General features: G+C 40.3%; 1 protein-coding gene across 1 annotated transcript in view; it reads left to right on the top strand.

The window, feature by feature from the left end:
* Positions 1-16,316, top strand: part of RHBDL2 (rhomboid like 2) — a gene marked incomplete at its 3' end in the record, with an annotated part of 56,187 nt that overhangs the window by 11,718 nt on the left and 28,153 nt on the right. The window contains exon 2 of the mRNA XM_082657743.1: positions 15,327-15,593. Coding sequence (XP_082513869.1) covers positions 15,348-15,593 — 246 coding nt within the window. The 5' untranslated portion in view covers positions 15,327-15,347. The remainder of the gene's footprint in view (positions 1-15,326; positions 15,594-16,316) is intronic.

Here is a 16,316-nt window from a genome sequence, read left to right on the forward strand (position 1 = left end):
CCTGCTTGGTTATGGAAGTCATTGACTTAAAATTTTCTGGCTATAATTTATAACAATTTTGGGAGACACTATGTGGTATTGAAACTGCTAGGAGGCATTTCAGGGGGCTCTGAGGACCTCCAATCCTTTATGTCTCAGCGCATTAAGAATTCAGCGAGAGGCAAAGTGATAGATAAGAAGTGATTTATTAAAATAGGACGCTTGCGATGCTTACCATCGGGCGGGTGAGAAGGTGCCGGAAGAACTTAGTGAGCTACAGTTTCATAATCAAAGGAAAAGTGGGGAGGGGGAAAAGACCACCTTCCTCATTTTTGAGTAGACGTCACACTTCCATCATCAGCTCCTCCTCTATGTTGGGGCGGGGACTTTTCTTGTCCCTGCGTGGTCAAGCCAGGACTGTCATGGCACTATGGAAAAATTATTTCAGGTCTCAGTACAATGAGGGTCTTTCACTTTGAAATGTCACCCTTCCATAAATTATTGTTTTTTTTATGTGTGCAGAGAGCATGTCCTAAGGGTCGTTAACTTACTGAGCTCACTGGACAGGATGTGGGTCTCATGCCACCATTGTGTTATTGTTTTGGGGCATGTCTCATGCTTCTGCAGCATGGTTTCGCTGCTAAGCAAGCCTGCTTGGTTTTATGGTTAAGCAAACCTGCTTTCTTGAGTGATCATTAACTTACAGGGGTCTCCCATAATTTTTTCTTTACTTACAATCCTCTGGTGGAAATAACTATTTATCTACTTTGTCCCTTTTCTCTGTCCATATCAGTATATAGTGAATGAGGGCACCTAAAAGGTCTTTGGAAAAATCCCTTGGCAATGTCGAGTCTCCTGGGTAAATCTTTTTTTTTGGCCACACCACGTGGCATGCAGGATCTTAGTTCCCCCACGAGGGACCGAACCCACACCCCCTGCGGTGGAAGAGCAGAGTCTTAACCATTGGACTGCCAGGGGAGTCCTAAATCTTCTTATGGAAATCTCTTCTTCTACAGATTTTTCTTTTTTTTTTTTTTTTTCAGATTTTTCTTTTTTAAAGGCAGATGATTGTTCTGGATAAATGAGCACAGCCTGCTCTTTCCAATCCTTGGCCAACACACTGGCTACATGACTCGTAACACGAGCAATGCTTATACCAGGTAGGGTCAGGAAGTAGGAAAGTTCTTTCCACTTTTCCTCTTCTTAAGAATAATTGGTAACTTGAAGGGAAGGTCTTTGGTTCCTGAACATCTCCATTTTTAACCAGAAGGCTATGAGTCTTTTCTACTCTTCCAACACTCTTTTTAACAATCCACCCCCAGTTGTTCCCTAAGGGTAAGATGAGAACATTTCACAGCAGGGCCACCCACTTTTGATCTGAATGTGTGTGTGTGTGTGTGTGTGTGTGTGTGTGTGTGTGTGTACGTGTGTATTTCAACAAAGAGTTGGCAGGCACTTGCTGCAGATAAGAGGTAGGAGGTGAGGCATAATATCAAGTCAACATTAAAGAAAGCTCAAGAAACCTGCATGATCTTTGCTTAATGAGTAGGAAAGCACAGTCAGTGTAGGAAACAATTTCACTCAATGAGTAACACTGTGATGAGAGTGACCAAGTAAATAATTTGATAGCTGTGGAGGTTTTTATATCTCTGTGAGACTGTAATGTGTTGTAATCATTGCTGGCTTGTTTTGGAGGCTCTTGTGCTGTCAGACTGAGCCTCTGAAAATTCTGGTAATCTAGAAAATTCAGATATTCTATCCCAACTATGACCTATAGAACCCATGGAGTATACAGGCCACACCTACACAATTAATGACATGATCTTAGATTAGACTTGCTTTGTGAGGCCCTAGGGAGGGAAACCTTGGACCCAGGAGCAGAAGGGCTGGTGAGCAGATTTCAGCACAGTATAAGGATGAACTACCTAAGAAGTAGAACTACCAGAAAATACAACAAGCCAATTAAAGTACATTCAGGTTCTTCGTAATTTTTCACTACTCTGAATAGTTCTGCACTGGACATCTTTGAAAGATAGCCTTGAGTACTCGCTCAAATACATTTGTAGCATAGATTTCTAGGAGTAGAAAGGTTCTGTTGAAAGGTATATGCGTTTCATATTTTATAGATACTGCCCAATTGCCTCGTGAAAAGGCTGCATCAATTTATACCTCTTAAACTGCACCCATTTCCACACAGCCTTGTAAGTATGAATCAGTCTATTTCATTGTTGCCAATCTGGTCAGTAATGTTTCCAATGTGGTGAACTGTGCTCAGAAACTCAGGTGTGGATGCAGAAGATAAACAGGAATGGCAGGGACGGGGACTGTCAGACTAGAAGCAGCACCCGTGAGCATCAAGCAAGATGCTGGAGATGAGATGAACCAGAGAGGGGCCTCTGTCCTCAAGGAACAGGCACCCAGACAGGTACAGAAGTCAGAGTGTGACAGTGTCTGACCGAGAAGAGAGGTCAAAACAAAATGCCACCATCACTACCAACATGTTCATCTGTTTCTGGAATCTACAGTAGGTAGGACTAGATGTCGGATCCCTTTACTGCATGTGCCAAGGAAGAAAGCAGACACACAGTGCGTCTTAGCTAAACTGAATGGGTCAGATACCTTTGCAGCACAGGAAACGTATTTCACTAAAATATCTAAAATGATGGCCTTGAAGTTGTAACATTTCTGGAAATTTTGAAATCTGGAAAAAAGAAAAATTGCGGGGAAATGTAATCCTTGTTTCTCTAGCTCCTTTTATAGATATAAAGTTGTGTTATTCACAATGTGGAACTTTCCTCATGAAATGATCATGTATGATATTTAAATTTACAATAGGGCTTATTAACACAATGTTAATCACTCCTAATTGAACTTTTTTTTTTTTTTTTTTTTTTTGCTGTGCGCGGGCCTCTCACTGTTGTGGCCTCTCCCGTTGCGGAGCACAGGTTCTGGACGCGCAGGCTCAGCGGCCATGGCTCACGGGCCCAGCCGCTCCACGGCATATGGGATCTTCCCGGACCGGGGCACGAACCTGTGTCCCCTGAATCGGCAGGCGGACTCTCAACCACTGCGCCACCAGGGGAGCCCTGAACTTATTTTTTAAAATGCCTTAATATTTGTGTTTAAGAGCTGCTGATCTTAAATCCATACTCGTTTTGCCATTTATGAGACATGAAAGAAACTATAAATAATCATCAATATGCAACGAAAATTAATAAAATAGTTATCTCTACAGACTTAATGTCTGACCCTGGGAGGCTGGGTGAATGGGAGGTAAGAAGCCTTTATTTTCAGCAAAGTTACTGGGGAAAAATAAATAAAAGGGGAATTCTCTTCTTCCCTAAATTTATTGGATATAACCTATTGTAATGTGGGACCTTGCCTAATGGAATACATTTGAAAATGAATTGTGACCTGATTCCTAGTAACTTGCAGTGTGAAAATAGACCCCAGACTCGGCCCCATCCCTTCCATCTGTCCATCCATCCATCCACATACCCACTCATCCATCCATCCATAACCAGTAATAACTAGTAATTATGGAGTGTTTACCATGTGCCAGAAACTGTTCTAAGTGCTTTACATGCATTGTCTCAAATAATTTCCCCCATAACGCTATGAGGTAAGTGCTATCATGATCCCGACTTTAAAATGGGATCTGAAGATCTTCCAATAAATTAAACATAGAATTACCATATGACCCAGCGATTCCACTCTTAGGTATATACGCAAAAGAATTGAAAACAGGTATTCAAATAAAAACTTGTATGGGAATGTTCATAGCAGCTCTATTCACAGTAGCCAAAAGGTGGAAACGATCCAAATGCCCTTCAACAGATGAATGGATAAACAATATGGTTTTGTTTGTATATCTGTCTATACAATGCAGTATTATTCAGCCATAAAAAGGAATGACGTACTGATACATGCTACAACACACACAGATGAACCTTGAAGACTTTTCTAAGTAAAAGAAGCCAGACTCAAAAGGCCACGTAGTTTATGATTCCATTTATATGAAATATCTAAAATAGGTAAATCCATAGAGACAGAAAGTACATTAGTGGGTGCCGGTGGCTGGAGGGAGGGGGCAATGGGGAGTGACTGCTCAATGGGTATGGGGGTTTTGTCTGGGGTGATGAAAAAGTTCTGGAACTACATAGTCGTGATGGTTGCACAACACTGCAAATGTATTTAACGTTACCGGATTGTACACTTTTAGATGGTTAATTTTACGTTTATTTTACCACAATTCTTAAAAAATGTAATTTGAGGCTCAGAGAATTTAAGTGACTTACTTAAGGTTACTTTACAGCCGATAGGTTGTAGAGCTGTGTTTTAATCCCAGTCATCTGGCTCTATGGCTCATGACTTAAAAAAAAAAATTCCAGTGAAAAACTTTATTTTGGGCCATGTAGGAAGTTTAGATACACTGGACTGAGCTGAAAATATCAGTAGCATTGGATACCGTTGATTAAGCCCATGCTGGTGACAAACAGTATGTTCTATCTAGTCTTCACAGTGACCTTGAAAAGTTAATATTATTTAGTTTGTGTGTGTTTGTGTGTGTGGTAAAATATACATGACATAAAATTTACCCTTTTTACCGTTTTTAAGTGTACAATTCATGGCATTCACTGCATTTACACTGTTATCCATCTCCAGAAATTTTTCATCTTCCCAAACTGAAACTCTGTATAGTACCGATGAAACATATAACTCCCCATTCCCCCTGTCCCCCCGCCATTCTATGGCTCATGGTCCCAGGTCCAGGGCTATTGTCTGGGGTTGCACATAAAAATAAGACATGACCACTTTCCAGGTCTGTCTAGCCTGTGTACCTGCCCTCTAGTGACCTTGACACTGTGTCTTTCTCCACCACGTTAGAGAAGTCCAGTTGCAGGACGACAGAGTCGTTGAAGTGTGCACAGGATCCTCTGTGGCCTGTGGCTGGGGAGCGGGAGAAGGAAGCCAGGCGATGGAATATGGTTGGGATGAAAGGCAGGGATGAAGGAATTGCAACAGGAAGCTCTGTTAGGAAGGGTGAAGATAAGAATTGGGAAGATACTGCTTGTCTTCTTTCTTCCCGGATTGTTCGGAGGAGTACGTGAGAATTTGCATGAGGATGTGCTTTGAAGAGACTGGGGTGCTCTGCACACTTCCTTAGGACTCACGTCATGACTGAAGTGGACTTGTTTTAAGGGCATAACTCAGCAGAGCAGTTTTAGTGGGGGATGCAGATGATAAGATGTTTAGTGGATACAAACTCCTCCTTCAAGACACTAGGCCACAAGGGGAGGGAAGAAATAGTACAGTGCTTGAGACTTTAGGGTCCAGCAAAGGTCTCACAGATATGACTTTGTTTTTATTATATCTTATTTTTTTTAAGTTTAAGGTGTACAGCATAATGATTTGACTTACATACATCACGAAATGATTACCACAGTAGGTTTAGTGAACATCTATCATCTCATATAGACAAAACTTCAAAGAAATAGAAAGAATCGTTTTTCCTTGTGATGAGAACTCTTGGGATTTACCATCTTAACAACTTTCATTTATAATGTACAGCAGTGTTCATTATCTTTATCATGTTGTACATTACACCTCTAGTACTGTTATCTTATAACTAGGAGTTTGTACCCTTTGACTACCTTCATCTAATTCCCCCTCCCACTCACCCCTTTGGTAGCCACAAATCTGATCTCTTTTTTTATGAGTTTGTTTTCGAAGCATAATTGACCTACAACACTGTTAGTTCCTGGTGTACAACACAGTGATTCGTTATTTCTGTACATTTCAAAATGATCACCATGAAAAGTCTAGTTGTCATCTGTCACCATACAAAGCTATTACATAATTATTGACTGTATTCCCCACACTGTACATTTCATATCTGTGACATTTATTTTGTAACGGAAAGTTTGTACCTCTTAATCTCCCACCTTTTTCTCACCTCCTCCCACCACCACCACTCTGGCAACCACCTGTTTGTTCTCTGTATCTATGACTCTGTTTCTGTTTGGTTGTGTTGTTCATTTGTTTTGTTTTTTATTTTACTTTTTAATTTTTATTTATTTATTTTGCTTGTGCTGGGTCTTAGTTGTGGCATGAGGGATCTTTAGTTGCGGCATGTGGACTCTTAGCTGTGGCATGCATGTGGGATCTAGTTCCCCAACCAGGGACTGAACCTGGGTCTGCTGCACTGGGAGCTTGCAGTCTTACCCACTGGACCACCAGGGAAGTCCCTGTTTTGATTTTTAGATTACACATATAAGTGAGATCATACAGTATTTGTCTTTCTCTGTCTGATTCATTTCTTTTAGCATAATACCCTCTAGGTCCATCCATGTTGCTGCAAATGGCAAGATTTCATTCTTTTTCATGGCTGAGAAATATTCCTCTGTGTGTGTGTATGCACACACACACACCACATCTTCTCTATCCATTCATCTATTGATGGGCACTTAGGTTGCTTCCATATCTTGGCTGTTGTATATGATGCTGCAACAAACATAGGGGGGCATATATCTGTTCTAGTGTTTTCGTTCTCTCTGGATAAATGCCCAGAAGTGGAATTGCTGGTTCATATGGTAGTTCTATGTTTAATTTTTTGAGGAACCTCCAAACTGTTTTCCATAGTGGCTGCACCAATTTACATTGCTACCAACAGTGCATGAGGGTTCTCTTCTCCACATTCTGGCCAACACTTGTTATGCTGACTTTTTGATAACAGCCATTCTGAAAGGTATGAAGTGATTTGCAATTGTGGTTTTCTTGGTGGGTGGGGGGGCGCACCTCACGGTTTGTGGGATCTTAGTTCCCATACCAGGGATTGAACCCTCGGCCACGTCAGTGAAAGTGTGGAGTCCTAACCACTGGACTGCCAGGAAATTTTCCTCATTGTGGTTTTGATTGCCTTTCCCTGGTGATTAGTGGTGTTGAGCATTTTTCATGTGCCTGTTGACCATCTGTATGTCTTCTTTGGAAAAATGTCTATTCAGGTCCTCTGGCCATTTATCTTTTCTTTTCTTTTCTTTTTTGAATTTTATTTTATTTATTTTTTTATACAGCACATTCTTATTAGTCATCCATTTTATACACATTAGTTTATATACGTCAATCCCAGTCTCCCAATTCATCCCACCACCACCACCCCCAGCCCCGCTTTACCCCCTTGGTGTCCATATGTTTGTTCTCTACATCTGTGTTTCTATTTCTGCCCTGCAAACCAGTTCATCTGTACCATTTTTCTAGGTTCCATGTATATGAGTTAATATACGATATTTGTTTTTCTCTTTCTGACTTACTTCACGCTGTATGACAGTCTCTAGATCCATCCACGTCTCTACAAATGACCCAATTTCATTCCTTTTTATGGCTGAGTAATATTCCATTGCATATATGTACCACATCTTCTTTATCCATTCATCTGTTGATGGGCATTTAGGTTGTTTCCATGACCTGGCTATTGTAAATAGTGCTGAAATGAACATTGGGGTGCATGTGTCTTTTTGAATTATGGTTTTACCTGGGTATATGCCCAGTAGTGGGATTGCTGGGTCATATGGTAATTCTGTTTTTAGTTTAAGGATCCTCCATACTGTTCTCCATAGTGGCTGTATCAATTTACATTCCCACCAACAGCGCAAGAGGGTTCCCTTTTCTCCACACCCTCTCCATCATTTGTTGTTTGTAGATTTTCTTATGATGCCCATTCTAACTGGTGTGAGGTGATACCTCATCATAGTTTTGATTTGCATTTCTCTAATGATTAGTGATGTTGAGCATCTCTTCATGTGTTTGTTGGCCATCTGTATGTCTTCTTTGGAGAAATGTCTATTTAGGTCTTCTGCCCATTTTTGGATTGGGTTTTTGTTTTTGTAATATTGAGCTGCATGAGCTGTTTATATGTTTTGGAGATTAATCCTTTGTTGATTTTGTTTGCAAATATTTTCTCCCATTTGAGGGTTGTCTTTTCATCTTGTTTATGGTTTCCTTTGCTGTGCAAAAGCTTTTAATTTTCATTAGGTCCCATTTGTTTATATTTCCATTTCTCTAGGAGGTGGATCAAAAAGAATCTTGCTGTGATTTATGTTATAGAGTGTTCTTCCTATGTTTTCCTCTAAGACTTTTATAGTGTCCGGTCTTACATTTAGGTCTCTAATCCATATTGAGTTTATTTTTGTATATGGTGTTAGGTAGTGTTCTAATTTCATTCTTTTACATGTAACTGTCCAGTTTTCCCAGCACCACTTATTGAAGAGATTGTCTTTTCTCCATTGTATATCCTTGCCTCCTTTGTCACAGATTAGTTGATCATAGGTGCATGGGTTTATCTCTGGGCTTTCTATCCTGTTACATTGATCTATATTTCTGTTTTTATGCCAGTACCATATTATCTTGATTACTGTAGCTTTGTAGTATAGTCTGAAGTCAGGGAGTCTGATTCCTCCAGCTCCATTTTTTTCCCTCAAGACTGCTTTGGCTATTCGGGGTCTTTTGTGTCCCCATACAAATTTTAAGGTTTTTTGTTCTAGTTCTGTAAAAACTGCCATTGGTAATTTGACAGAGATTGCATTGAATCTGTAGATTTCTTTGGGTAGTATAGTCATTTTCACAATATTGATTCTTCTAATCCAAGAAAATGGTATATCTCTCCATCTGTTTGTATCATCTTTACTTTCTTTCTTCAGTGTCTTATAGTTTTCTGCATACAGGTCTTTTGTCTCCCTAGGTAGGTTTATTCCTAGGTATTTTATTCTTTTTGTTGCAGTAGTAAATGGGAATGGTTCCTTAATTTCTCTTTCAAATTTTTCATCATTAGTGTATTAGAATGCAAGAGATTTATTTGCATTAATTTTGTATCCTGCTACTTTACCAAATTCATTGATTAGCTCTAGTAGTTTTCTGGTAGCATCTTTAGGATTCTCTATATATAGTATCATGTCATCTGCAAACAGTGACAGTTTTACTTCTTCTTTTCCAATTTGTATTCCTTTTATTTCTTTTTATTCTCTGATTTCCATGGCTAGGACTTCCAAAACTATGTTGAATAATAGTGGTGAGAGTGGACATCCTTGTCTTGTTCCTGATTTTAGAGGAAATGCTTTCCGTTTTTCACCATTGAGAATGATGTTTGCTGTGGGTTTGTTGTTTATGGCCTTTATTATGTTGAGGTAGGTTCCCTCTATGCCCACTTTCTGGAGAATTTTTATCATAAATGGCTGTTGAATTTTGTCAAAAGCTTTTTCTGCATCTATTGAGATGATCATATGGTTTTTCTTCTTCAATTTGCTAATATGGTGTATCACATTGTTTGATTTGTGTATATATATTGAAGAATCCTTGCATCCCTGGGATAAATCCCACTTGATCATGGTGTATGCTCCTTTTAATGTGTTGTTGGATTCTGTTTGCTAGTATTTGTTGAGGATTTTTGCAGCTATATTCATCAGTGATATTGGTCTGTAATTTTCTTTTTTTGTAGTATCTTTGTCTGGTTTTGGTATCAGGGTGATTGTGGCCTCATAGAATGAGTTTGGGAGTGCTCCTTCCTCTGCAATTTTTTGGAAGAGTTTGAGAAGGATGGTGTTAGCTCTTCTCTAAATGTTTGATAGAATTTGCCTGTGAAGCCATCTCATCCTGGGCTTCTGTTTGTTGGAAGATTTTTTTCATCACAGTTTCAATTTCATTACTTGTGATTGGTCTGTTCATATTTTCTGTTGCTTCCTGGTTCAGTCTTGGAAGTTTATACCTTGCTAAGAATTTGTCCATTTCTTCCAGGTTGTCCAATTTAGTGGCATAGAGTTATTTGTAGTAGTCTCTTAGGATGCTTTGTTTTTCTGCGGTGTCTGTTGTAACTTCTCCATTTTCATTTCTAATTTTATTTTTATTTATTTATTTATTTATTTATTTTGCAGTATGCGGGCCTCTCACTGCTGTGGCCCCTTCCGCTGCGGAGCACAGGCTCCAGCCGCGTAGGCCCAGCGGCCATGGCTCATGGGCCCAGCTGCTCCGCGGCACGCGGGATCCTCCCGGACCGGGGCATGAACCCACGTCCCCCACATCGGCAGGTGGACTCCCAACCACCGTGCCACCAGGGAAGCCCTCTAATTTTATTGATTTGAGTCCGCTCCCTGCTTTTCTTGATGAGTTTGGCTAATGGTTTATCAATTTTGTTTATCTTCTCAAAGAAACAGCTTTTAGTTTTATTGATCTTTGTTATTGTTTTCTTTGTTTTTATTTCATTTCTTTCTGCTCTGATCTTTATGATTTCTTTCCTTCTGCTAACTTTGGGTTTTGTTTGTTCTTCTTTCTCTAGTTACTTTAGGTGTAGGGTTAGATTGTTTTTTTGAGATTTTTCTTGTTTCTTGAGGTAGGCTTGTATTGCTGTAGACTTCCCTCTTAGAACTGCTTTTGTTGCATCCCTTAGGTTTTGGATCATCGTGTTTTTATTGTCATTTGTCTCTAGATATTTTTGATTTCCTCTTTGATTTCTTCAGTGATCTCTTGGTTATTTAGTAACATATTGTTTAGCCTCCACATATTTGTGTTTTTTACATTTTTTTCCCCTGTAATTGATTTCTAATCTCATAGTGTTGTGGTCAGAAAAGATGGTTGATATGATTTCAAGTCTCTTAAACTTACTGAGGCTTGATTTTTGACCCAGGATGTGATCTATCCTGGAGAATGTTCCATCTGCACTTGAGAAGAAAGTGTAATCTGCTGTTTTTGGATGGAATGTCCTATAAATATCAATTAAATCTATCTGGCCTATTGTGTCATTTAAAGCTTGTGTTTCCTTATTAATTTTCTGTTTGGATGATCTGTCCACTGGTGTAAGTGAGGTGTTAAAGCCCCTCACTATTATTGTGTTACTGTCAATTTCCTCTTTTATAGCTGTTAGCAGTTGACTTATGTATTGAGGTGCTCCTATGTTGGATGCTTATATATTTATAATTGTTATATCTTCTTCTTGGATTGGTCCCTTGATCATTACGTAGTGTCCTTCCTTGTCTCTTGTAACATTCTTTATTTTAAAGTCCATTTTATCTGACATGAATATTGCTACTCCAGCTTTCTTTTGATTTCCATTTGCATGGAATATCTTTTTCCATCCCCTCATTTTCAGTCTGTATGTGTCCCTAGGTCTGAAGTGGGTCTCTTGTAGGCAGCATATATATGGGTCTTGTTTTTGTATCCATTCAGTGAGCCTGTGTCTTTTGGTTGGTGCATTTAATCCATTCACGTTTAAGGTAATTGTCAATATGTATGTTCCTATTACCATTTTCTTAATTGTTTTGGGTTTGTTTTTGTAGGTCCTTTTCTTCTCTTGTGTTTCCCACTTAGAGAAGTTCCTTTAGCATTTGTTGTAGAGCTGGTTTGGTGGTGCTGAATTCTCTTAGCTTTTGCTTGTCTGTAAAGCTTTTGATTTCTCCATCAAATCTGAATGAGATCCTCGCTGGGTAGAGTAATCTTGGTTGTAGATTCCTCCTTTTCATCACTTTAAGTATATCATGCCACTCCCTTCTGGCTTGTAGAGTTTCTGCTGAGAAATCAGCTGTTAACCTTATGGGAGTTCCCTTGTATGTTATTTGTCATTTTTCCCTTGCTGCTTTCAATAAGTTTTCTTTGTCTTTAATTTTTGCCAGTTTGATTACTATGTGTCTCGGTGTGTTTCTCCTTAGGTTTATCCTGTATGGGACTCTCTGCACTTCCTGGACTTGGGTGGCTATTTCCTTTCCCATGTTAGAGAAGTTTTCGACTATAATCTCTTCAAGTATTTTCTTGGTCCTTTCTCTCTTTCCTCTCCTTCTGGGACCCCTATAATGCAAATGTTGTTTAGTTTAATGTTGTCCCAGAGGTCTCCTAGGCTGTCTTCATTTTTTTTCATTCTTTTTTCTTTATTCTGTTCCACAGCAGTGAATTCCACCATTCTGTCTTCCAGGTCACTTATCCGTTCTTCTGCCTCAGTTATTCTGCTATTGATTCCTTCTAGTGTATTTTTCATTTCAGTTATTGTATTGTTCATCTCTGTTTGTTTGATCTTTAATTCTTCTAGGTGTTTGTTCTTTAATTCTTCTAGGTCTTTGTTACACATTTCTTGCATCTTCTCGATCTTTGCCTCTATTCTTTTTCTGAGGTCCTGGATCATCTTCACTATCATTATTCTAAATTCTTTTTCTGGAAGGTTGCCTATCTCCACTTCATTTAGTTGTTTTTCTGGGGTTTTATCTTGTTCCTTCATCTGGTACATAGTCCTGTGCCTTTTCATCTTGTCTGTCTTTCTGTGAATGTGGTTTTTGTTCCACAGGCTGCAGGACTGTCCTTCTTCTTGCTTCTGCTGTCTGCCCTCTGGTGGTTGAGGCTATCTAAGAGGCTTGTGAAAGCTTCCTGATGGGAGGGACTGGTGGTGGGTATAGCTGGGTGTTACTCTGGTGGGCAGAACTCAGTAAAACTTTAATCTGCTTGTCTGCTGATGGGTGGGGCAGGGTTCCCTCCCTGTTGGTTGTTTGGCCTGAGGCAACCCAGCACTGGATCACACCAGACTCTTTTGTTGGGCTAATGGCGGACTCTGGGAGGGCTCACGCCAAGGAGTACTTCCCAGAACTTCTGATGCCAGTGTCCTTGTCCTCACGGTGAGACATAGCCAGCCGCTGCCTCTGCAGGAGACCCTCCAACACTAGCAGGTAGGTCTGGTTCAGTCTCCTATGGGGTCACTGCTCCTTCCCCTGGGTCCCGATATGCACACTACTTTGTGTGTGCCCTCCAAGAGTGGAATCTCTGTTTCCCCCATCCTGTCGAAGTCCTGTAATCAAATCCTGCTAGGCTTCATAGTCTGATTCTATAGGAATTCCTCCTCCCGTTGCTGGACCCCCAGGTTGGAAGCCTGATGTGGGGCTCAGAACCTTCACTCCATTGGGTGGACTTCTGTTGTGTAAGTGTTCTCCAGTTTGTAAGTCACCCACCCAGCAGTTATGGAATTTGATTTTATTGTGATTGTGCCCCTCCTACCATCTCATTGTGGCTTCTCCTTTGTCTTTGGATGTGGGGTATCTTTTTTGGTGAGTTCCAGTGTCTTCCTGTCAATGATTGTTCAGCAGTCAGTTTTGATTCCCGTGCTCTCGCAAGAGGGAGTGAGAGCATGTCCTTCTACTCTGCCATCTTGAACCAGTCTCTCCCTATGGCCGTTTTTCAATTGGCTTGTTTGTTTTCTTGATGTTGAATTGTATGAGTTCTTCATATATTTTGGATATCAACCCCTTGTTGGATATATCATTTGAAAACATCTTTTTCCATTCAGTAGGTGGCCTTTTCCTTTGTTGATAGTTTTCTTTGCTGTGCAAAAGCTTTTTAGTTCGATGTAGTCTCGTTTGTTTATTTTTGCTTTTGTTTACCTTGCCTGAGGAGACATATCCAAAAAAATATTGCGAAGACTGATATTAAATATCAGACTGCCTGTGTTTTCTTCTAGAAGTTTTATGGTTTCAGGTCTTACATTTTAGTCTTTAGTCCATTTTGAGTTTATTTTTGTATGTGGTGTGAGGACATCTTTTCCCCATTGTATATTCTTGCCTCCTTTGTTGTAGATTAATTGCCTGTTTAAGTATGAGTTCATTTCTGGGCTCTCTATTCAGTTCCATTGATCTATGTGTCTGTTTCTGTGCCTGTACCATACTGTTTTGATTAATGTGGCTTTTTATATAGTTTGAAATCAGAGAGTGTGATACCTCCTGTTTTGTTTTTCTTTTTTAGGATTGTTTTGGCTGGATTACTTGTGAAACTAATAAAGCATAAGCTTCAGACTTCTACTTGCATGGGCTCCTTCTAAAGCAGTGTATGTACATTTATAATTTTTTTATTTTGTAATTTTAATTTTATATTATTTTTTCCAAAGAACCCCCCTCCCTAATTGTTTAAGCTTCAGGGTACACAAAATCTGTACCTACTCCTGCATAGAGGGCAAAAATGTAGTGAAATCCTATCATGCAGATATAATCATGGTTAATTCTCCAGATGTTTTCCTGTGTAACAATATATTACTTTTTACAAAAATTGGATTGTACTCTATGTAGTATCTGGCAACATTATTTTTTCCCCTTAATATATTTGAGCCTCCCCCACCCCTTTTTTTGACCTGAAAACATTTGATTGAAAGATTTAAATAGTTCAAGCAGAAGTGAAATATAACAGAAGTAAACCAAAAGGAGAAAGACAGTACAGCTAGCACCATGGCACAGGGAGAGGAAAGAGTATGGAGAGCAGGCCTCACTGTTACAGACATGCTGCCTCAGTAACCTATGTATCTGCTTGGTATCACCTAGCACAGCTGTAACTGTACAATTATTTGTGTAATTTTTATTGACCTCAGCCTCCTGCATGACATTTTAAACAATTTGGGATAGGGATGGTGGCCTGATACAGAGTAGGTGTTCAACAGGTATCTGTTGAATAAATCCTTGAGTGTTTGGATGTTGAGGATTGAGTTCAAGGGAATACTGGATGTGGAAATTAGTAGGAACTCAGCCAAGAGTGTCAGATGTCAGAGAATTGTTGGAAGGATGTGTTTTAGCGAGGGTGTTAATGTTGTATCTGGAGAACCAGTAAGGAAGGGTCTACTTAATTCCCAAGTGCTACAGAATGGGCAAGGTGGCATTTTAGAAGGAGATAAATAAATAAATAAATTCTGATAATTTAGAAGGAGAAGATGTGGGTTTAAATCATTTTTGAGGGGGGAATGGGAAGCGAAAATTTTAACCTATAATGGGGCCCCTAGCATAGTACCTGATATATAGTCAATGCTCAGTAAATCATTTTTGATTCTGAATCAGAAACTAGAGATCTGTGTTTGGCCTGGGAGCAGAAGCAAGATGAAACTAAGAAGGGAAAGGAGATTATTTACTTAAGCTGGACAAAACTGAGTTCAGTTATGCAGTGAGCGTGGTTTGGGCTCTGAGATACTTCACCTCGTGGCAAAGCTACTTCTTACACTAGTGGTTGCTTTGAGAGTCAGTGGCAGAGGGGAAGGAATTGGTATATGAGGTAGAGTTGCCATCCCAAATTTCCAGTCCATCCTTTGGGTGGTGTCAATAGATGAATCCATAAATGACTTCTGGGGAGTCCTCTCCCTCCACTGGGGAGACTCTAGTGCTTTCTCACCATTACACACTGGTGACAAGGGTATGGATATTATGTACATTTGGGCACCAGATCTTCAGCTGCCTTCTATTAACACACAGGAAAGGCATTGGAAACCAATGGTTGTGCCAGAGAGCCGAGGAAAGAGCCATGGCCCAAACACTATAGGGTCATCTGTTTTTCCCTGACATTCATGTCCCTTTCAGGTGGAGGGTGGACCCAGGATAATGGCTGCTGCTCATAATTTGGAAATGGAAGAAGACGTGAATCTAAATAGGGATAGAGAGATGAAAGAAATGCTGGAAGAGGAGAAACTGAGAGCGGACAGGGCAGGTAAAGATCCCTTCAGGCTTAAAAAGGTCCACAGGATTGTCTCAAAATGGATGCTTCCTGAACCGGTGCGAAGAACATACCTGGAAAGAGCTAACTGCCTCCCACCCCCTGTGTTCATCATCTCCATCAGCATTGCTGAGGTAAGCATTCGGGGTGGTGGGCACTGGTGCAAGGACCTCTGGGGGGTTGCACACACACTGCGGCTTTAGATCAGGTCTAGATAAAGACTGAAAAACGTAAGAGGAGAGCTTGGCGATGGCAAGTACAGCACACACAGAACTCGACCTCACCCTCTCCAGAGTTCCCTTCCCAGGTTTTTCTTATGTTCCCAGTCACTTTTAGGCAAGGGTTGAGTTTTATTTTTCAAACAACTCCCCTGCCCAGCAGTGACCACAGTTTTAGTGGTTTCGTTTCATTTTAGTCTGTGGGGACTTTAGAAATCAAATGATTTTGGGGTTGCAAATTGGTTTGATCTCATGAACCAACTTTGATTGATTGGTAAGGTCTATCAGGAGCCATATGTTTAGAAGAATTATAAGTTGCCTCCAGATTTCAGTAGGAAAAAAATGGGATCCTGTAATGATGTCTACTATGGGCAGCATGTAGTGGGTTTCAGACTCTGGTCTAGTGAGCCCTTTTGTTTTCCAGAAAAGAGTGCAAGGCCCAGAGACATGGGGCGATTTGCTCAAGGCCACATACTTAGTTATTTGGCCAGGACTGGGCTTCTCCTGAGCCTTATCTCACCCAGCTTTTTCTCCCACACCATGATGCCTCATAAAGGAATTGACAGAGGATGGCTGCCTGTGGGGTGTGACTTTAGGGCCATTAGGAAGTCATCCTCTTAATTCCCACTGATGCCTCAA

The sequence above is a fragment of the Grampus griseus genome, assembly GCF_964374135.1.
Source record: "Grampus griseus genome assembly, chromosome: 1".
Classification (NCBI taxonomy): Eukaryota; Metazoa; Chordata; class Mammalia; order Artiodactyla; family Delphinidae; genus Grampus; species Grampus griseus.